This window comes from Nerophis lumbriciformis, linkage group LG18 (genome assembly GCF_033978685.3).
Source record: "Nerophis lumbriciformis linkage group LG18, RoL_Nlum_v2.1, whole genome shotgun sequence".
Classification (NCBI taxonomy): domain Eukaryota; kingdom Metazoa; phylum Chordata; class Actinopteri; order Syngnathiformes; family Syngnathidae; genus Nerophis; species Nerophis lumbriciformis.
In genome coordinates this window covers 8884753-8907500 of record NC_084565.2, presented here as the reverse complement: position 1 = coordinate 8907500, position 22748 = coordinate 8884753, and the positions used below count along the sequence as shown (strand labels likewise).

Sequence of the window (22748 nt, the reverse complement as noted above, 5' to 3'; positions counted from 1 at the left end):
CTGCAATGCCAGCGCCCATTCACATGCTGCTAAGCCGCAGTGAATGGGCGCTGGCAATGCAAGCAGCCCATATTATTATTATTGCTCATACTTCTAACTTTATTATTATGATAGTTCCGCATGCTTATCTCTGATTATGGGCCTGCTGCAATGCCAGCGCTCATTCACATGCTGCTAAGCCGCAGTGAATGGGCGCTGGCAATGCAAGCAGCCCATATTATTATTATTGCTCATACTTCTAACTTTATTATTATGATAGTATAGTTCTGCACGTTTCTCTCTTATTATGGGCCTGCTGCAATGCCAGCGCCCATCCACATGCTGCTAAGCAGCAGTGAATGGGCGCTGGCAATGCAAGTAGCCCATATTATTATAATTGCTCATACTTCTAACTGTATTGTTATTATTATAGTTCCGCATGTTTCTCTATTGATTGATACGAGACGAACTGGCCAACGAACTCCCACATATGTTATACGGTCGGAAAGGTCTCGTTTGCGCCAATGGGGGTACTTTAAGTTGGGAACATTTCGTGGTACCATGGCGACGCTATTCCGACAACTAATCGCTATAGGCCCGTTGAATAGGTACGCAAGCGTTAAAAGAGTCATTTAACTTGGTATGTGACACAAGCTAACTGTTAGCATGCAAACGTTAGCTTGCTAACATGCTAAAATTAGCGTGCTAACTTTTTGAGCTAGTTTTGCAAAAGTTTACACCAGAGTCATATAACTTGCTATGTGGCATTTGTTAGCATGCAATCGATAGCATGCTGGCAATCTAACTTAAGCATGCTAAGTTTTTCATCTGATTTGAAAACAAATTCTCTATTTTCGCAGCCATACACCTTTGAGTCATATGTACACTCAAAATTAGGGAACGCAACAACAGATTGCATATAATCTATAAACAAAATTACATTTTAAAAATAAGCAGTTGAAGACTTCTCTTTTTTTTAATGTTTTTTGCCATCATTTGCGGTTTCAACCTTATAACTTTCTAAAGTTCAAAAATACTGAAAAAATGTTTTATTACACTGCAAAAAGTGAAATCTAAGTAAGATGAAATATGTCAAATAAGGCTGATATTTGCTTATTTTCTGTCTGATAAGATCATTCTTCTCACTAAGCAGACTTTATGTTAGAGTGTTTTACTTGTTTTAAGTGTTTTGCTCCTAAATGATCTCAGTAAGATATTACAGCTTGTTGCTGAGATTTGATGACCTATATTGAGTAAAACATGCTTGAAACTAGAATATCAAGTGTTGCAAAGCTGTGTCATCAACACTCACAAGTATAAAACTACTTTTTTAAAGTCATCATTTCTTACTTCAAGCATGTAAAAAAAAAAATCATGACTTTGACACAATTGTGTCTCATAATTAAAACAGATGACAGCCAAATGCTGTTTTATTTCCAATGAAACAATAGAAAATAGGTACTCATATAGTAGTACAGTTGGCACAGTACAGCAAACTGACAGTTAATATTTAAACATTTGACATTTATAACAATTTTGAACAGAAATAGTTCATGCACATTCAGATAAATTCTTCAAAATTACAATTAAACATTTTTTGTCCGGGGGCCGGGCTGTAAATATGTGCACTAATTGACTGAAAGAGCACACACTTGGCACGATGATGTCATGTTATCCATGGAAAAATGCATTTTTAGACAATATGATTTGCCTGAGCGGCTAGGAGACCCCGAGAGTAACAAGCGCTTGCCTTGTTGCCTTTCCATTAAGAACAATAAACTAGTTTTTAGTATAAGTTTGCTGCTTTCAAGAAATGTAATATCATTATGTCAAGATAATGGCACTAGCATTTACTTCATTTAGGAATATTTTTCAACATATTGAGCAAAAAGGTCTTTTTTTTCTACCAAGAAAAGTGCACTTGTTATCAGTGAGAATATACTTATTTTAAAGGTATTTTTGGGTTCATTGAAGTAAGCTAATTTGACTTGTTTTGGAAAGTCTTGACAAGCCAAATGTTCTTGTTCTATTGGCAGATAATTTTGCTTAGTTCAAATAAAATACCCCTCATTTTTGTATTTTTTTTTTCTTGTTTTTGAACACTGACTTTTTGCAGTGTAAGTGAATATCTATTTTTGGCCTTAAAAATACACCTTTATTTAAACGGACTAAATCATGACTGTCAATGAACTTTCTTAAAATAACAGAAACCACATCAAGCTTCATAAATAAACCCAATCCAAAATACAGTCATTTTAATATTAACATTAGTCTCAGGGTAAGGGTTAGGGTTAGGGTTAGGGGTTAAGGTTAGGGGTTAGGGTTAGGGTTAGGGTTAGGGTTAGGGTTAGGGTTAGAGTTAGGGTTAGGGTTAGGGTTAGGGTTAGAGTTAGGGTTAGGGTTAGGGTTAGGGTTAAGGTTAGGGTTAGCGTTAGGGTTAGGGGTTAAGGTTAGGGTTGGGGTTGGGGTTGGGGTTAGGGTTAGGGTTAGGGGTTAAGGTTAGGGGTTAGGGGTTAGGGGTTAGGGGTTAGGGTTAGCATTAGCGTTAGGGTTAGGGTTAGGGTTAGGGTTTATTGGGGGGGTGACTTTAAATCACGTGGTTGTTTGCAAGGGCTGTAACGTAAAAACCAAGAGCGCACTCTGAGGACATGAGAAAATGTTCTCCCACACTGTCATTACGAAAGGAATCCACTCACCCGTCTCATAGACGTCGCCTCCATTCATTGGCTGCTGCTACTGATGAATGGACGGCTTGTTGGCCAATCAGAGGCATGTGACTGCTGTATATGTACGCTGGTCTGGAGCAGCCTCACACACACACACACACACACACACACACACTCACACACACACACACACACACTCACTCACACGCACACACCAACCATCCTCCATCATGGACAGCAGAGAACAGATATGGTAAGAGAAAAGATAATTTTCTATCACTTCATGTAACGTGGCGTGTTTGTACGTCTTTGTACACTGCAAAAGGTCAGTGTTCAAAAACAAGAAAAAAAAATACAAAAAAAGTTAGGGGTATTTTACTTGAACTAAGAAAAATTATCTGCCAATAGAACAAGAAAATTTGGCTTGCCAAGACTTTCCAAAACAAGTCGAATTAGCTAACCTAAAACAGCAAAGTCCATTTGGCTGTCATCTGTTTTAATTATGAGACACAATTGTGTCAAAGTCATGATTTTTTATTTCATGCTTGAAATAAGAAATGATGACTTTAAAAAAGTAGTTTTCTACTTGTGAGTGTTGATGACACAGCTTTGCAACACTTGATATTCTAGTTTCAAGCATGTTTTACTCAATATAGGTCATCAAATCTCAGCAACAAGCTGTAATATCTTACTGAGATCATTTAGGAGCAAAACACTTAAAACAAGTAAAACACTCTAACATAAAATCTGCTTAGTGAGAAGAATGATCTTATCAGACAGAAAATAAGCAAATATCACCCTTATTTGACATATTTCATCTTACTTAGATTTGACTTTTTGCAGTGTGTAACGTGGCATGTTTGTACATCTTCGCACTCGGGGTAACTAAATCGACCTTCGACTTATTTTGTTCTTTGGATCTGTTCCAGGGTCAAACCTTGGCAACCATACCAGTTTTTGCTTTGATTGCTAGTAAACGAGAGCCACATCGGCAAAAAAAAAAGTTCTTACAAAAAGAGTCCCGACGAGCCAAAAACCAAAGAAACAGGAAGTAGAAACCGTACAAAATAAAAACCACTCGACAGTCCTTGGGACAGCAGTATCCAAAGTCCGCAGCTTGTTTTTTGTTGTTGTTTTTTTTTTTAAATTAATCCCAGCATTTTCCCCCAAAATTGGCCGAGAATATTAATTGGCATAATTAGGGTCAAACCCAAAACAAAATAGTTAAAATGTCGCAAGAAAAAAGTTGTTGTGGTGAACATAAATAAACAAATAAAAACCCCATATTGGATATTCAAGAATAAGTTCCATACAAGTGCGGCTCAAACAAATTCAATTACCGGTATTTGTTTGTCTCTTTCGGGGTCGCGGCAGGTGCTGGAGCCTATCACAGCTGCATTCGGGCATGTTCGAAATAAACTGAAACTGAACTGAACTGACCTGATATACCGCCAACTTGAGGACAACATGGGCAAATCAGGTCAATGACCATGAATTGTATGTTCAAGTGCCCATGGCACATCATTTACCTGTATGACCCAACCCAAACAACCTTCTTTACCCATGGTGCATAAAAAAATGTAACCAACACAGGAGGTCAACACACATGCTCACACATAACACAACCTGCTTACTGAACTTTGCAGATATTATTTAAAAAATGTCCAATCACCTTAAATAATTTAAAATTACACCCTTGTAACTCTATTATGTGATGAATTACTTTGTATTGTATGCATGTTCGAAATAAACTGAGACCGAACTGAACTGATATACCGCCAATTTGAGAACAACGTGGGTAAATCAGGTCAATGACCATGAATTGTACGTTCAAGTGCCCACGGCACAGCATCTACCTGTATGACCCAATCCAAACAGCCGTCCTTACCAATGGTGCATAAAAAATGTAACCAACACAGGAGGTCAGCACACATGGTAACACATAACACAACCTGCTTACTGAACTTTGTGGATATTATAAAAAAAAAATGTCCAATCACCTTAAAAAATTTAAAAAGACACCCGTTTAACTCTATTATGTGATGAATTACTTTGTATTGTTTGCATGTTCGAAATAAACTGAGGCCGAACTGAACTGATATACCGCCAACTTGAGAACAACATGGGTAAATCGGGTCAATGACCATGAATTGTACGATCAAGTGCCCATGGCATTGCATTTACCTGTATGACCCAATCCAAATAACCTTCCTTACCCATGGTGCATAAAAAATGTAACCATTAATATCCAATTATATTAATTATTAATTGTATATCCATTATTATTAATATAATATGCACACACACACACACACACACACACACACACACACACACACACACACACACACACACACACACACACACACACATACTGTATATTTACTGTACTTTACATGCAGTCGGCTTTTAGCTAAATGTCTTTAGCCCAATGTGGCCCCCAAGTCAAAAGGTTTAGACACCCCTGCCCCTAAAGTGGCTGAAATGAGGTCTACTGAGGCGCTTTTTGAACTTTTTGAAACCCATAAACTGTTTGAACTTTTTAACCCTACAACTGTGCATTGTTTGTGTTGCTTATTCCTCCCCTCACACGTGGCCACGGAACATGTATATTCACTCCCTCCATCGCTTATATAAAAACATATTTCCTCGCTGGCGTCAGGAGGAGCCCTGGGAAATATAAGGTGTATCGCATGACAACACGCCATGTTAGCGCAGTTTACCTTAATCCCGTGACGCCATTTGATCCGCATCCACACTTGAGGCCGCTCGGCTGACATTTATCAAGGCGTTTACAAACATTTTTACTTCCGTCTCATGCCACTAAACAGTGAAGATTAACATGGAGCAAAATTAAATTGGCAAAAAAGCTAGCATAAAACGTTAGCATGCTAATATGAGATATGCTAACAAACAAAAAAGCCATCCAGCCAAAACCGAACATTGGACGTAGAAACTTTATAACCAGGGTTAAAGTAGACAAGTGGGGGACAAAATAAGACGTTGCTCTAGTGTATCGTCAAATTCGTAAGACGATGGCAGCCACTCAAGGAGCCCAAAGGCTGTTCGTCGCAATGGAAGGTTTGGGCAGGGCTGTGGGAACACAGACCGTGGAAATTTCTGAACTGAATCACAAGATGGATCACATCATGGAGAAGCTTGCTGAAAAGGAAGATTGAATTGAATTTGAGAGAAGCCAGCATAGACAAATAGAACAGACAAGTCATTGTTTTTGTCTGCTCGCGGAAAACAAACATCCTAATCTACGATTTGACTCCCTCGAATGGCCTTGACGCTGTGGAAACAAGACCAGGCTGTTCTGAAAAACACCCCCGAGGACACCTCAATGATGGACGCTTTTGACCTCCCTCCCTCCTCAACGACACCTGTAGTCGAAATTTTGCAGATCGGCCTCAGTCTATAAAAAACATTACATCATCACACCCAAGACAATTGGGCACACACGCACACACTCCTCCCTCTCCCCCACCCCACGCCTTCACCACCGCTTCTTTCCCCTCGGGGTGATGGTCGGATGGCAGCGCTTCATAGCAGCAGTCGACCTCCAGGGTCCTAACTCCCCCTCTGTTGCCAGTTTGTTGTGATTAAATGTAACGTGTTTATGTGTGCATGGCATGGAGCTTTTTTCCCACTCCAGACTAGGCCCCCTTAGGAGCTCAGTCTAGATTGCATTTTTTTACTCGTCTTTTCCCCCAGAATTTTACCTTTTTCCCATCTTTTACAGGGCGCCTTAAAATGGCGACCCATCAGTGTTCCTGTTCTGTAACCCTGTACACTGTTTGTTTGTCTCATCTTCAACGGGTTTGTGCTGAAAACAAAGTTTCATTGTACTTGTGCAATGAAAATAAAGACCTATCTGTATCTAAGCACTGAGCTACGTGAAAGTACGGCTGAGCTACAAGAGGAGGCAAATAAAGAGCAATCGTCCATTAAAAGGGTATGTACCCATTAAATTAGCCCGTTTTTTTATTTATTCGTGAATAAATGGTAACACGAAATGTTCCCAACCTAAAGCACCCCCACCGGCGCGAACAAGACCTTTCCGACGGTGTAACATATGTGGGGGGTCGTTGGCCGGTTCGTCTCGTATTAATCGTAAGAGAAAGTTGATAGCAGATAGCTTTTGTATTTTGTAGGGGAAGTTCACTATGCTGCCCCCTACTGGTCAGAAAAAAGTACATGTAAGTTTTATCCTGTGTTACAGTCACGATGAATACCAGAAGTCAGCCGATTGGCTGATGTCCCAGACCAAGCACCGCCCCCAGGTGGCCATCATCTGCGGCTCCGGCCTGGGCGTGCTGGCCGACGCCCTCAAGTGCCAGGACTCCTTGGCCTATGCAGACATCCCGGGCTTCCCGCAGAGCACAGGTACCCACCCAGCAGACTAAAGGAACCCCAGCGTGGCCTTGACGGCGTCTGGTCCTTTGTGGTGTGGCAGTGCAAGGTCACGCGGGTCGGCTGGTGTTCGGGGAGCTGAAGGGGAAGACGTGCGTGTGCATGCAGGGACGCTTCCACATGTATGAAGGACACTCACTGTGCAAGGTAACACGCTACAGCAGGGGTTCTCTACCTTTATGACCTTTATCTATAATGTATATCTGTGATGAAGTGGTGACTTGTCCAGGGTGTACCCCGCCTTCCGCCCGAATGCAGCTGAGATAGGCTCCAGGCAACCCCGTAAGGGACAAGCCGGAGAAAATGGATGGATGGATAAATACACATATATACAAACCCCGTTTCCGTATGAGTTGGGAAATTGTGTTAGATGGTTGTGAGTGTGAATGTTGTCTGTCTATCTGTGTTGGCCCTGTGATGAGGTGGCGACTTGTCCAGGGTGTACCCCGCCTTCCGCCCGATTGTAGCTGAGATAGGCTCCAGCGCCCCCCGCGACCCCAAAGGGAATAAGCGGTAGAAAATGGATGGATGGATGGGTTTTAAAAGTGCTCCCCCTCTGGTCAACATATGAAATAACAAGTGTGTGTAAGAAATTGAAATGCGCCCCCTTTGACCAAAATGTATTTAAAAAAATAAATAAATATTTATATAGAGACATAGTGTAATAACTTGAAGTAAATAATGAAGATTAAAACCCAAATACAAACAAAAAATAAAAAATAAAAAATAAACTTAAAGCAGTCTTTTTCTCGTCGACATTTTTCTTGTAAAATTGGGAACAATTTCTCATATTCTTTCTGTTTCTGTAATATTGCAATATTTTCTCAGAAAATGTGTACTTTTTTATGTAAAATGTGTACTTTTCAATGCAAAATGGTGACATTTTGTCATATAAATTTCTGACTTTTATCACAATATTGCCAATTTTTTGTTGTTCTTGGAATTTTTTATTTTTTTTTGTAGTAAATTCATGACTTTTGTCATCGTTTTGGCCAAGTAAAATTCTGATTATTATTATAATATTGCCAAAATGTTAAAGTTTTCTTATAAAATTGTTTCTTTTGTCGCGTAAAATAATGACTCTTTTTTATAAAATTGCCAAAATGTTAAACTTTTCTTATAAAATTGCGACTGTTATTGAGTAAAATTCCAACTTTTATCATAACATTGCACAAATGTTCAGTTTTTCTTGTCACATTTTGACTTGCGTTGAGTAAAATGACGACTTTTATTACAATACTGCCAAAATTTTAAGTTTTACTTGTGAAATTGTGAACTTTTTCTTTTGAAATTATGAACTTTTTCTTGTGAAATTCCAACTCATTTTTCACAACAAGCTTTTTTATATTAGCAAAGTATGTATATATTATTCATGTTGTAAACACACATCTTTATATATCTAGAAAGGCTGGTCCTGTAGAGGTAGCCATTTTTCTCAGGTCTCAAGAAGGTAACAAATACAAGTGTGTGTGTGTGTGTGTGTGTGTGTGTGTGTGTGTGTGTGTGTGTGTGTGTGTGTGTGTGTGTGTGTGTGTGTTTGTGTGTGTGTGTGTGTTAAGTCCAGGCATAGGTTCGTTGGTCACATGCAACATTTTGAACTGCTATACTGTTCTTCCTGCACGCACAACACACACACACACACACACACACACACCCTCACGATTGAATCAAAAGCTTACTGTCGTCTTCTACCTCTTTACTCAGATTTGTGTTTATATTCCGTCTTATGTCACACCTGACGACCACATTTTGCAAGCTGCTTTACAACAAAGAAACCCGTTGATCAGAAATGCAACATAATAGCTAGCTTAATGTGAATAACTTTATGCGTTTAGAGAAAACCATGCCCCTAAACCTAACTTTTTAGTTGTTTTCTCAAAATCAAAACTGCTCTCTTCATCTAAGAGGTGGAACACAAATTTAGGGGCGTGTACATGAAGGTGGGTTCATGACAAGTTTTACTGCACATAACCATTACAGACTGTTCCCAGACAACACACAAGCCATTGTCTTTTTTGGTCAAGATATAGATAGATGCTGGTTTTTACTGTAGGTAGAGAAAATTAATAACATCATAGGGGCGGGTAGTTGTTATTGGGTCCTTTTGTACACTCTTAGTTACATTGACTGATGTTATACATGTGCACCCATAGATATAAATTCCGTTAAATGGGGGTCTGTAGCTTATATATATATATATATATATATATATATATATATATATATATATATATATATATATATATATATATATCCATCCATATCCATCCATCCAGTTTCTATCGCTCGTCCCTTTATTTATATATATATATATATATATATATATATATATATATATATATATATATATATATATATATATACATGTACATATATATGTAAAAAAAAATATATATATATACATGCATATATATTTATATATATAGTATATATACATATATGTGTATGTAAAAAAAAATACAAAAATACAATATATATATATATATATATATATATATATATATATATATATATATATATATATATATATATATATATATATATGTATGCATATATATGTATATATACAGTATATATGTATATAGTTATATGTATGTAAAAAAAGTTTAAATAAATAAATATATATATGCATATATATTTATATATACAGTAAAATATACACATATATATGTAAACATAAAAAAGAATTAAAAAAACGTTCTTAAATAATAATAAATACATAAATAAAAAATTTAAATATAAAATTACATATTATATATATATATATATATATATATATATATATATATACATACACACATCCATCCATTCTCTACCGCTTATTCCCTTTTGGGGTCGCGGGGGGCGCTGGAGCCTATCTCGGGCGGAAGGCGGGGTACACCCTGGACAAGTCGCCACCTCATCGCAGGGCCAACACAGATAGACGGACAACATTCACACTCACATTCACACACTAGGGACAATTTAGTGTTGCCAATCAACCTATCCCCAGGTGCATGTCTTTGGAAGTGGGAGGAAGCCGGAGTACCCGGAGGGAACCCACGCAGTCACGGGAAGAACATGCAAACTCCACACAGAAAGATCCCGAGCCCGGGATTGAACCCAAGACTACTCAGGACCTTCGTATTGTGAGGCAGATGCACTAACCCCTCTTCCACCGTGACGCCCCATGCACACATATATATACATATATACATATGGGTCGGTACCAGGAAGATGTTTGCAAAGGTTACCTTTTATACTGTAATTATTACTGTATTTGACAAGGGGCAGACAGCATAAGAACACGTGCAGTTTGTACTAAATCTAAAGGAAATACAGTATTCTGTTGGGGAAATGTGGCGCTTGTTGATAATTCCCTGGTTGTTTTCATTCTCGTCGTTAGTTACATGCTATTTTGTTCAAAATAATGAATATTTTGATATTTATTTAATTGTTTTGCTCAGCCGCACACTTTTCCTATGTCGCTGTACAGTAAGTTGCATTTTTGGTTCTATGGCTATCGTCACACTTTTTTCCTCACATGGTATCTGAGCATCATGACCGATTGCAACGCCACCGTCTCCATGACGACACCCTTGACCTATCGCCATCGTGTCCTTCAGACCACCTTTCCAGTGCGAGTCTTCAAGCTGCTGGGCGTGGAGACTTTGATCGTGACCAACGCCGCCGGCTCGTTGGCCGACGACCTGCGTCCCGGCGACCTCATGGTCATCAAGGACCACGTCAACTTCCCGGGTCTGGTGGGCCTGAACCCGCTGTGCGGACCCAACGATGACAAGTGAGGCGCACACTCGGTTGGATCTGCACGGGCGTTTGTTTTCACGCTGACACCCGTCTTTCTCAGATTCGGGCCGCGCTTCCCGGCAATGTCGAGCTGCTACGACAAAGGCCTGCGTTGCCTAGCGATGGAGATCGCAAAGGAGATGGGCGTGGCCGGCCTCATGCAGGAGGGCGTGTACGCAATGGTGGGCGGACCCGCTTTTGAAAGCATCGCCGAGGCCAGGCTGTTGCATGGACTTGGCGTGGATGCTGTCGGTAAGTCACAGCAGCGCCCCCTAGAGGCCAGTATTGTTCACTGCAACATGTACTTGAAGAAGGTAGGAAGCGAAGGGCTGCGTGGTGGTGTGGTGGTTAGTAAGTCAGCCTCACAGACTGTAGTCTCCAATCTTCAGTGCACCCGGAAAGTATCAACACTTTTTACACATTTTGTTATTTTTTAGCCTTATTTCAAAATGGAATGATGTCACGTTCAAACACTGAGGACATCTATTAAACAAGACAAAAGGCAAGGAATCAAACAGAGACAGAATTCAATTTGGACTTAATTGAGGAGAGACAGCGTCGACCTGTAACCTCTTACAGTGTCTTAGCACGCTCTGACGAAGAAGGTCTTCGTCTCCTCTTTTATTTAGATGTTCAATGTTCACGCACCAACACATGTCACAGCAGGAATGGGAAGTATGTAAAACAGTCATTGTTTTCGTTCACATTGAAGACCAAGAAGAGGATGTCTCGGGCTTGGGCTCTTCCTGGATCCAGCTGGGGCAGGTGTTGGAGGACAATGGATAACCCCTCCCGTCTCCTGACCACAGTTGCTTCAAGAGGGCAGCGGGTCGTAAATAGCGTTGACTTCAGTTACCAAATAGTTGGAAGAGAGTTTGTGAAATACTTCAAAGAGAGTTTGTGAAATACTTCAAAGAGAGTTCCTCTGGAAGTTGAGCAGATCCTGCCATCTGTCCGTGTTGAAATCATAGTGGAGTTTCACGAGCCTTCTTCCTCTTGTTAGGCCTCGAAAGACAGCCTTCATCTTCTTATCAGGAACATAATGTAATACAACGTTTCTTTTGTGATAACTTACAAACAATTATTCCAACAAATACATTCATTTTTTACCTCAAAATTCTACACACAATACCCCATAATGACCCCATAATTACCCAAAGTCAACCGCCCGTCTCCTGTTCCCAGGTATGAGCACAGCGCCCGAGGTCGTCATAGCAACACACTGCGGCCTGCGAGTATTCGGCCTCTCTCTCATCACCAACAAGGTAAATACACCAAGCGACGACTAGGAGTTGTCGTGTGCATGCGCCTGAGCGAGAGTGGCCGTGTTTGCGTCAGGTGGTGAAGAGCTACGAGGACACGGACAGCGTGGACCACCAGGGCGTGCTGGAGGTGGGGCGGATGCGCTCGCAGACGCTGCAGCACTTTGTGACTGAGCTGGTCTCCAGGATGGACGTCAACAACAACAGCAGGAATGCTCTCTGAGAGGACTTTCCTTTTCTTTGTGTACAGCTGCATTATTTTAACGCTAACTTTATTATAAAAAAATAAAAAATAAACTTTGCAATTTGAGAAATGCTGTATGCTGATGTGGAAAAATATTGACATAATGGAGATGCTGAATAAGAGTGTAAGGATTAACCCCTGATGTACAGTATTTGTTATTGTAAACATAAATGAGATTTGTGGTTTGATACGTGGTATGATGATATAATATACATATATATTTCTGATGTTATATGACTAAAAACACAATGCTAAACCAAAATGTTTCATGCCGCTTTGATTATTCCAGTTAAGTAGCGATAAAGGCAGCAAGGATAAATAGCAAAGACAACAGGAAAAAACGACTTCCAAGTCTTCCCCAAACTTGTCCCAAAATCGTTTGTGCTGCAAAAATGTTCAATTGTGGCTTTTTAAGTTTTTATGGTATTAATGTGTTATTATTCATAACCAGCCCTCCAAACAATGTTCCCTCTAATTTTGCATGTGTGTGAGCAAAAGCAGTGTGTATTATATTTATCCATGAGAGCATTTTTGTTGTAAATTGTGAGGTGTGTGTGTTAAAAACATGGTTGTGTTTACAAATGATGACACATGTGAACAAGAGCATGTATTGTCTTTGTGTGACGATGTAAATGAGGTGTGGTTGTATTGTATATTAAGTATGTGTCCATGAAAGGGCATTTTATGACTTTTCTTAATTTGATTAGTATGATTTTATTGTCATAATTGTATTGCATGATTTTTGTATCCCTTTAATTTAGGTTGCCAGGGACTGCAGATGGAAATGAGCTATTTAGCTATAATCTGGTACAGAACATATGTGTCTTTGAGCTTAATGTTTCTGTGCATTGTCCCTTCAAAATAAAGACTAAACTAAACCAAACCTGACTAAATAACAAGTTAAGTTTCTTTATTGTATGTCTAAGTGGGGGTCCTGAGATGGAAAAAATGTGTACCCCTTTCAGAGGTCACATTGAGTTCCCCTTGAAACATTCACCTGTTGCACAATGAGATGTAAGCATGAGTTCATGTGTACATACGGGTCCCAAACTCTGGAACGATCTCCCTCTCCATGTGAGACAGGACCCTTCTTTGGCTACTTTTAAGACCTTTCTTAAAACCCTTTTTTTTTAGTCACTGGCTTTTAACCCAGCATTAGACTTTGAACTGTTTAAAACTGTTCAGAAGAATCAGAATCAGAATCAGCTTTATTGTCATTACGCAAGGTAACGAGATTGAGGCCATTCCATACAGTGCGATGTGTGCATGCTAGAAAAACAATGTGCAAATATATAAAAATTATAAAAAATGTAGAAGTGCAATGAATATGGTGTGAAATGAATATATACATGAAAAAAACAAAAACAAAAACAGGGTGGTTGGTGGAATGGGTTATTGCACCGAAGAGAAGGCAGTTATGAGGGACAATGGGGCAGTCCGTTCAGGATGGTTATGGCCCTGGGGAAGAAGCTGTTCTTTAGCCTGTTTGTTTTGGTTTTAATGCACCTGTAGCGCTTCCCAGAGGGCAGCAGGTGGAACAGGTCAGAGCCAGGGTGGGTGCTGTCCTTGATGATGGCACTGGCTCTGTTGAGGCAGCGGGAGGTGTAGATGTCCGTCAGAGAGGGGAGAGGGCGGCCGATGATCTTCTGAGCCGTCTTGACCACTCTTTGCAGCCTCTCCCTGTCTGCTGCAGTGCAGCTGCCGTACCATACCATAATACAGTAGGTCAGCAGGCTCTCGATGGACGAGCGGTAGAAGGTCAGCAGCAGGTCAGGCTTCAGGTTGTACTTCCCGAGGACTCTAAGGAAGTGTAGCCGCTGCTGAGCCTTCTTGATGATTGATGTGGTGTTGACTGTCCAGGAGAAGTCATTAGAGATGTGGACTCCAAGGTACCTGAAGGTGTGGACCCTCTCTACACGCTCGCCGTTGATGTAGAGGGGGACAGGGTCGGTGCTGCTCCTCCTGAAGTCGACGATGATCTCTCTGGTCTTGCTGGTGTTGAGAGCGAGGTTGTTCTCCGAAGACCAGGCCGTCAGCTTCAGGACCTCCTCTCTGTAGGCAGCCTCGTCACCCCTGGAGATGAGCCCGACCACTGTGGTATCGTCGGCGAACTTGACGGTAAGGTTGTCACTGTGGGCTGGACTGCAGTCTTGGGTGTAAAGGCAGTAGAGGAGGGGGATCAGCACACAGCCCTGTGGGGAGCCGATGCTCAGCGTGCGGGAGGATGAGAGGTGCGGGCCAAGTCTCACATTCTGGGGTCGGTCCGTTAGGAAGTCCCTTATCCAGGCGTTTGTGAGAGGGGGGAGGCCAAGAGTGTCCAGTTTATTGCAGAGTCTGTCCGGGATTATTGTATTGAAGGCAGAGCTATAGTCCACAGAGAGCATCCGGACGTAGCTCTGCTGCTGCTCCAGGTGGTTCAGAGCAGAGTGGAGAGCAACAGCAATGGCATCCTCTGTGGACCTGTTCGCCCGGTATGCGAACTGGTGGGGGTCGAAGTCTGGAGGGATATGGTACTTGATGTGCTGGAGAACAAGTCGCTCGAAGCACTTCATGATTACCGGAGTGAGGGCCACTGGTCGGTAATCATTCAGGCTGGTGATGGGAGACTTCTTCGGCACCGGGATTATTGTAGATGACTTCAGGCAGGATGGGATGACTGCCTGAGCCAGGGAGAGGTTGAAGATCCTGGTGAGGGGGGGAGCGAGCTGGTGGGCGCACGTCCTGAGCACCTTTCCAGGTACTCCGTCTGGTCCGGTAGCCTTCCTGGGGTTCACAGCCAGAAGCACTCGTCTGACACTGTGCTCCTGTACAGTGAGTGGAGTGGCGCCGGAGCCCGGTGGGGGCGGGGACAGGGCTGGAGCAGATGAGTGTCGCTGGGGGGTTTCGAAACGGGCAAAGAAACAGTTAAGCTCCTCTGCCAGTGTCGCACTCTGATCCGCAGTTGTCATATTGCAGCCTCTGAAGTTCGTGATGTCATGAATGCCCCGCCACACCTCCCGTGAGTTTTTGCTGGACAGATGGGACTCTATGCACCTCCTGTGGTCCGCCTTTGCTTTTTTAATCCCTCTCTTCAGGTCGGCTCTAGCAACACTGTACAGTGCCCTGTCCCCTGACCTGAAGGCTGCGTCGCGGGCCCTGAGGAGTGTGCGGACCTGGCTGGTCATCCAGGGTTTCTTGTTGGGGTAAACCCGGATGGTTTTTTCCACAGTCACATTCCCGATGCAGAACTTTATGTAGTCCAGCACCGTTCCTGTGGCTGTCTCCAGCTCCTGTTGTTGGAAGAGGTCCCAGTCTGTGTGTTGGAAGCAGTCCTGAAGTTTGGGGAGTGCATCGTCAGGCCAGGTCATAACAGTCTTTGTGATAGGCCTGGCCTGGCGTCTGATGGGGGTGTAGGTAGGAGAGAGCAGGAGGGAAAGATGGTCTGACTGTCCAAGCTGGGGGAGGGGTGTAGCTCTGTACGCGTGCTTTATGTGCTTTACACGTGGTCCAGGGTGTTCTTGCCCCTTGTAGAACACTTCACGTGCTGGTAGAACTTAGGGAGTACAGTCTTCAGATTGGCCTTATTAAAATCCCCTGCTATGATATGAACACCGTCGGGGTGGGCCCGCTGCTGTTCGTTGACGGTGTTCAGCAGAAGAGAGAGCGCTGTGTTTACTTTGGCGTCCGGTGGAATATAACACAGCCGTGATGATAACAACAGACAGCTCTCTCGGGAGAAAAAAAGGCCGACATCTAACAGACATGTACTCCACGTCCGGGCAACAGTGCTGTTTAGTGATTGTCCCGTTGTTGCACCAGTTCTCATGCACGTAGATACAGAGCCCCCCTCCTCTGCTCTTACCGGAGTCCTTAGTTCTGTCCCGGCGGAGCAGAGTGCGTCCGGCTAGCTGCATGCTAGCATCGGGTATTTCCGGGTGAAGCCAGGTTTCGGTGATAATCATAGCACAACAGTCCCGAACATAGCGGTTTCCAGCAAGTTGTAACTCCAGGTCGTCCATCTTCTGTACAAGGGATCTGGCATTAGAGAGGAACAGGCTCGGTAGAGGTGGCTTGTGGGGTTGTTTCCTAAGCCTGAGCAAGACGCCGGACCTGCGGCCACGCTTCTGCTTCCTCTCCTTCCTCCGTCTTCGCCGTCTCCCAGACCCGACAACAAACCACGGAGAGCCCTGTGCTCTCGCTATGTCATCTGGGATGTTGTGCTCGTGGTGAAAGTCGCTCGAAACAGATATCTGGTGCGAGTTACCGATATCCAAGAGTGACTGGCGGGTGTACCGGGTGTTTGCAGTACAGGTGGTGCACAAAAGGAAAAAAAACATGAAGAAAAGAAGGAAGAAAGAGCACTGAAATGGAGAGCCGTAAGCCGCTGCGTCTGTGCGCGCCGCCATCTTGGATTTATACAAATCTTTTATCTAAAAATTGCTCTTAAGATAATTTGTATTTGTTTTTTCTATGTGCATATATGTGTGTATATATATATATATATATATATATATATATATATATATATGTATATATATATATATATATATATATATATATATATATATATATATATATATATATATATATATATATATATATATATATATATATATATATTTATATATATATATATATATATACAAACCCGGTTTCCATTTGAGTTGGAAAATTGTGTTAGATGTAAATATAAACAGAATACAATGATTTGCAAATCCTTTTCAAGCCATATTCAGTTGAATATGCTACAAAGACAACATATTTGATGTTCAAACTCATAAACTTTATTTTTTGCAAATAATCATTAACTTTAGAATTTGATGCCAGCAACACGTGACAAAGAAGTTGGGAAAGGTGGCAATAAATACTGATAAAGTTGAGGAATGCTCATCAAAGACTTATTTTGAACATCCCACAGGTGAACAGGCTAATTGGGAACAGGTGGTTGCCATGATTGGGTATTAAAATAGATTCCATGAAATGCTCAGTCATTCACAAACAAGGATGGGGCGAGGGTCACCACTTTGTCAACAAATGCGTGAGCAAATTGTTGAACAGTTTAAGAAAAACCTTTCTCAACCAGCTCTTGCAAGGAATTTAGGGATTTCACCATCTACGCTCCGTAATATCATTAAAAAATGTTTCAGAGAATCTGGAGAAATCACTGCACATAAGCAGCTAAGCCTGTGACCTTCGATCCCTCAGGCTGTACTGCATCAACAAGCCACATCAGTGTGTAAAGGATATCACCACATGGGCTCAGGAACACTTCAGAAACCCACTGTCAGTAACTACAGTTGGTCGCTACATCTGTAAGTGCAAGTTAAAACTCTCCTATGCAAGGCGAAAACCGTTTATCAACAACACCCAGAAACGTCGTCGGCTTCGCTGGGCCTGAGCTCATCTAAGATGGACTGATACAAAGTGGAAAAGTGTTCTGTGGTCTGACGAGTCCACATTTCAAATTGTTTTTGGAAACTGTGGAAGTCGTGTCCTCCGGACCAAAGAGGAAAAGAACCATCCGGATTGTTATAGGCAAAAAGTGTAAAAGGCAGTATGTGTGATGGTATGGGGGTGTATTAGTGCCCAAGACATGGGTAACTTACACATCTGTGAAGGCACCATTAATGCTGAAAGGTACATACAGCTTTTGGAGCAACATATGTTGCCATGCAAGCAACGTTACCATGGACGCCCTTGCTTATTTCAGCAAGACAATGCCAAGCCACGTGTTACATCAACGTGGCTTCATAGTAAAAGAGTGCGGGTACTAGACTGGCCTGCCTGTAGTCCAGACCTGTCTCCCATTGAAAATGTGTGGTGCATTATGAAGCCTAAAATAGCACAACGGAGACCCCCGGACTGTTGAACAACTTAAGCTGTACATCAAGCAAGAATGGCAAATAATTCCACCTGAGAAGCTTCAAAAATGTGTCTCCTCAGTTCCCAAACGTTTACTGAGTGTTGTTAAAAGGAAAGGCCATGTAACACAGTGGTGAACATGCCCTTTCCCAACTACTTTGGCACGTGTTGCAGCCATGAAATTCTAAGATAATTATTATTTGCAAAAAAAAAAAAGTTTATGAGTTTGAACATCAAATATGTTGTCTTTGTAGTGCATTCAATTGAATATGGGTTGAAAAGGATTTGCAAATCATTGTATTCCGTTTATATTTATATCTAACACAATTTCCCAACTCATATGGAAACGGGGTTTGTATATATATATATATATATATATATATATATATATATATACATATATATACACATATATATATATATAACTGGTTATAAATAATAACACGTTTAAACAATTAAAAAAAACGCATGATTGGGACAAATTTGGGGAAGATTGGACGGGGGTAGTAGTTAATAGTGGCTTGGGGGTATTAAGTTGCGTCCTTCAGCCATGTGAGGGCGCTCAAGAGCATACATTTGCCTCAAATTGACAAAGAAGAAACGAACGCGGGCATCAGTATTTTTCCTTGTTTTGGCTTCCTTTCTCTAATCTATCGCTTTTTATCCTCACAGATAACACACACAGTCAACGTGTGTGTATTGAGTTATAAATACAAGCGAAGGGGGAGCTATTGAGTGAGTGCAGGCCATGTAGACTGTGTTGTCCTGAAGTCAATTGTTAATATTCTTTACATAATTACTTGATAATACTTTTTTATTGTTTATACAATGTGCAAAGACATATATAGCGACTGCAATGCTTTAATTTGGAGCTAAAGTTGTTTTTATTTCTTGTGCGCTATAATCGGTAAACAGCAGTTGGATGATGTCACTTCCGCTACATTACTTCCTGTTGGTTGACTTCCGGTACTCGTCCGAAAGCAAGTCGTACATGTTGCTGTCTTCTGTAATAATCTCTGTTGCCGTCCTACACAAAGCAGCGAAGAAGCAATGCCGTAAGTTGTCTTTAACAAGTTAAGAACATTTTGGACACGTTAAAAAAAAGAAGTGTAACAGTGCTGATGTGTTAAATAGAATTGTCGAATTAGATACAATGTGTTCAAGTCATTCAGGCGGGCGGGAGTTTCCCTCTGCTGGACATTTTGGGTCATTACAGTTACATTTTGTATGTTATAGTCCAGTGTTTTTCAACCTTTTCTGAGCCAAGGCACATTTTTTTCATTGAAAAAATCCCGAAGCACACCACCAGCAGAAAACAATCAAACTCAGCAGCCGATATTGACAGTAAAAAGTCCTTCTCGCAATTGTTTTATATGTTTTTGTTTACTTCTCAGCCAGTTCAGTTTTAGTTTAGTTTTGCTTAGCCCGCCCTAAGCTTCAATGCCTTTTGTTTATTTTTGGTGTAAGCATTAGATACTTTTTTACCTGCACGCTGCCTCCCGCTGTGTGCATATTGTGATCACCACAAACCGTGGTCCCGACATCTACAAAGCAATTAGCTACATGCTGCCACCTACTGATACGGAAGAGTATTACACGGTTAGTCTGCCGAGCTCTAGACAGCACAGACAATAATTACTGGTTTGCAAAAAATATTTTTAACCCAATTAGGTGAAATTACATTAGAGATGCGCGGTTTGCGGACACAACCGCGGATTATCCGCGGATCGGGCGGATGAAATTTAAAAAAATAAGATTTTATCCGCTCGCGGGTCGGGTCGGGCGGATTAATTAGATATTTTTTTTTTTTTTTTTTTTGCGGGTGGCAGTTAAACCAATTGGGAAATATATATACATAGTTAAATGTTGTTACCCACATACGAAAAACGAGCAGGCACCTGCAGCATATGCCACAACAGAAGGAAAAAAAAAAAAGAGATGGACACTTTTACGGAGCGGAGGGACGCCTCGCCGGGGTCCGGGACCGAGGCTCCTTCCCCCGAGAGGGCCCCACGTCCAGGGTCACTACCGCGCCCACCGCACCGACACCCCGCCTCGTCCGCTTTCGCCGCGGCCGGCGTCACGCGCAGCAGGTAAGCAGTGGCCGGGGGCTCGTAACATGGGTCACTCCGCGCGCTCCGCCCGCGCAGCTTACCTGCTTGCTCGCAAAATGATTATTAGCATTCAGACAGGTTAAAATGTTGCTAAAACCATCACTTTTCTATCAGTCACAGTGACTTTTCAAAACAAAAATATTACAGCAAAAATCATATGGGTTGATTGACATGTTTATTCTGTAAGCTAACTTCAATAGTTTGAAATTATTTTGACAGTTAATGCCAGTTATCCTGTCAACCTTTCACAAGACTTCAATTTGTTAATTGAAAGTATAAATAGTATAAACACTTTTAACAGTATGTCGTGCTGTGAAATACAGCCGACAGGATGGCGCACCAAACACAAAGCAAGGCCATGCTGCAGGAGAACAAAGGACTTCTTTCATTTAAGGTTTGTGATAAACCATCAAACTCATTCGTTAAAAGGACTCTATAGTAATATAAAGCGAATTTTTCTGGACATTATCATGCAAGAAAAGTTTATTTTTGGGATCGCGATCACCGCGTAATGATTTTTAAAGGTTGCATTACATTATTAACTGTCCCATGTGATCAGCCAGTGCGATTGGAAGTCCATGCTCAATTATTGCCTCCGTAAATAAAACTTCGGCATTTATCACATCCAAAGAATCTGTTTGGGCGACGAAAAACGTTGAAAGTTTTCCACTTGTATCGCTAGCAACGGCATTAGACTTGTGTTTTTTTGTCCCAACGTGGTCTTTTACATCGCTAATTCCTCCGTGTCCGATCGAAAAATCTTGTCTGCACAAGGTGCAATTCGCGTAGTTTTCACCCTTTTTTTTATTTTTTTATTAATATTAGATATATAACAACGGGCGGATGGCGGGCGGATGTAGTTCTGATCAAACGTTACATCGGGTGGATGGCGGATGGTTGACGACTTTCTGCCGCGGTTGCGGATGAAATAAATTGCCTATCCGCGCATCTCTAAATTACATAATTTCCCACGGCACACCAAACAATATCTCACGGTACACAAGTGGTCCGCGGCACAGTGGTTGAAAAACACTGTCATAGTAGAGGCAATAAGTATGTTTGTATCTCTTTGTTTTTTCAGTTTTTCACCATCTTGTCTATGAAGAAATGTCAAAAGTAAATGGTCAAGCTTACAACAACGTTCTCTTCATTGACTCAGGTTTGGCTTGGTGTTGAGTCGACGTTTCTACACGTCTCGTGAGAACACTAAATAGACTGTCGATGCCGGGGTTGCCATGGAGACGTTAGTTGGGATGCTAGCAGCGAGCTAACGTCTTGTCTCAACATGGCGGAGCTGCACGTCATCGGGCAGCTCGTCGGGGCTTCAGGTTTCCCCCAGAGTAGCCTCTTTTGCAAATGGGGGGTCCACACCGGAGGAGCGTGGCGTCTTCTCTCCGGCGCCAAGCAGGGTCAGACCCAAGTGGACAGCCCTCGGACAGGAGACGTGTCGTACTGGAGCCACCCCGTCGACGTGCATTACGCCACCAAGGGGCTCCAAGGCTGGCCCAGAGTTCACCTCCAGGTGTGGTGCCAGGACTCCTTCGGCCGCTGCCAGCTGCTCGGGTACGGCTACTGCCACGTGCCCTCCAGCCCAGGACACCACCGAATAAGGTGTGCCACGTGGCGCCCCCTCGGCTCCTGGCAGGAGCAGCTGTCGCAGATGTTCGTGGGCGGAGGACTGCAGCTCAGGAACCCGGACCTCATCTACGGCAGGGCGGACCGGTTCAGACTGCGCACCGTTGCCATGGGGACTGTGGAGCTGGAGCTCAGCATCATTATGAGACACTTTGACAAATATGGCGTGGACACTTAATGTGCACCAAGAGTAACACTTGTTTACATTTAAGCTTTTGTACTTTAGTTCAAATATGTCTGCTTTTACGTGCTGTACTGATTTTATACATATATTAATAAAATACATGCATTTTCAACAGCACATATGGTCCTTGTCAGACATCATCCCGGTTCCCAAATCTGGAGATCTGTCTAAAACCTGGGCCAATGTTTGTTTATTTTTATTCATTTACAGTCAATTTTATGTGACATTATTGTTTCTTTTGTTAATAACAGAGTTCGTTCTGCAAACAGTACAGCTTATGGACAGGGACCCACAGTTAAAATATACATCATCATATAATATACAAAATTCAGTATAATACAATTCATTTCAAAATCTACCCACCCAATACCCATTTACAATTCCATACCAACAGGTTGACATTTATAAAGAAGGAATCTTTAAATCCACCAAATCAGTCTCAATGTCCTATTATTGATCCTTCCCTTTTTGTTATGTTTGTCTCCTCAGGCAAAACTTTTCCTTTCTTTGGTTGTACTTCTGCCATGACAGCAGTAATTGCACGTAGGTGTTTGCACCGTCTTTTTAACGAATGCGGGGAGTGGGTAATGACGTATGCTGTAAAGCAACTCAGCACATTTG

General features: G+C 41.9%; 1 protein-coding gene and 1 pseudogene across 2 annotated transcripts; both read left to right on the top strand.

Annotated features, from left to right (window-relative positions):
* The first annotated feature begins 2795 nt into the window (after nucleotides 1–2795).
* pnp4a (purine nucleoside phosphorylase 4a) lies at nucleotides 2796–13236 on the top strand. Of its 2 annotated transcripts, XM_061978543.1 has the most exons (7): nucleotides 2796–2898; nucleotides 6871–7034; nucleotides 7105–7208; nucleotides 10667–10842; nucleotides 10909–11099; nucleotides 12033–12112; nucleotides 12186–13236. In XM_061978543.1, the coding sequence occupies exons 1-7, from the start codon at nucleotides 2876–2878 to the stop codon at nucleotides 12330–12332; spliced, it is 885 nt and encodes a 294-aa protein (XP_061834527.1). In that variant the 5' UTR covers nucleotides 2796–2875; the 3' UTR covers nucleotides 12333–13236. The 2 variants fall into 2 exon arrangements, with proteins under 2 accessions (XP_061834527.1, XP_061834528.1); XM_061978544.1 differs by lacking the exons at nucleotides 2796–2898; nucleotides 6871–7034 and having other exon boundaries at nucleotides 7145–7208; nucleotides 10054–10842.
* A 5547-nt stretch (nucleotides 13237–18783) lies between these two features.
* Nucleotides 18784–22239, top strand: LOC133617570 (B9 domain-containing protein 2 pseudogene; annotated as a pseudogene).
* The last annotated feature ends 509 nt before the right edge of the window (nucleotides 22240–22748 follow it).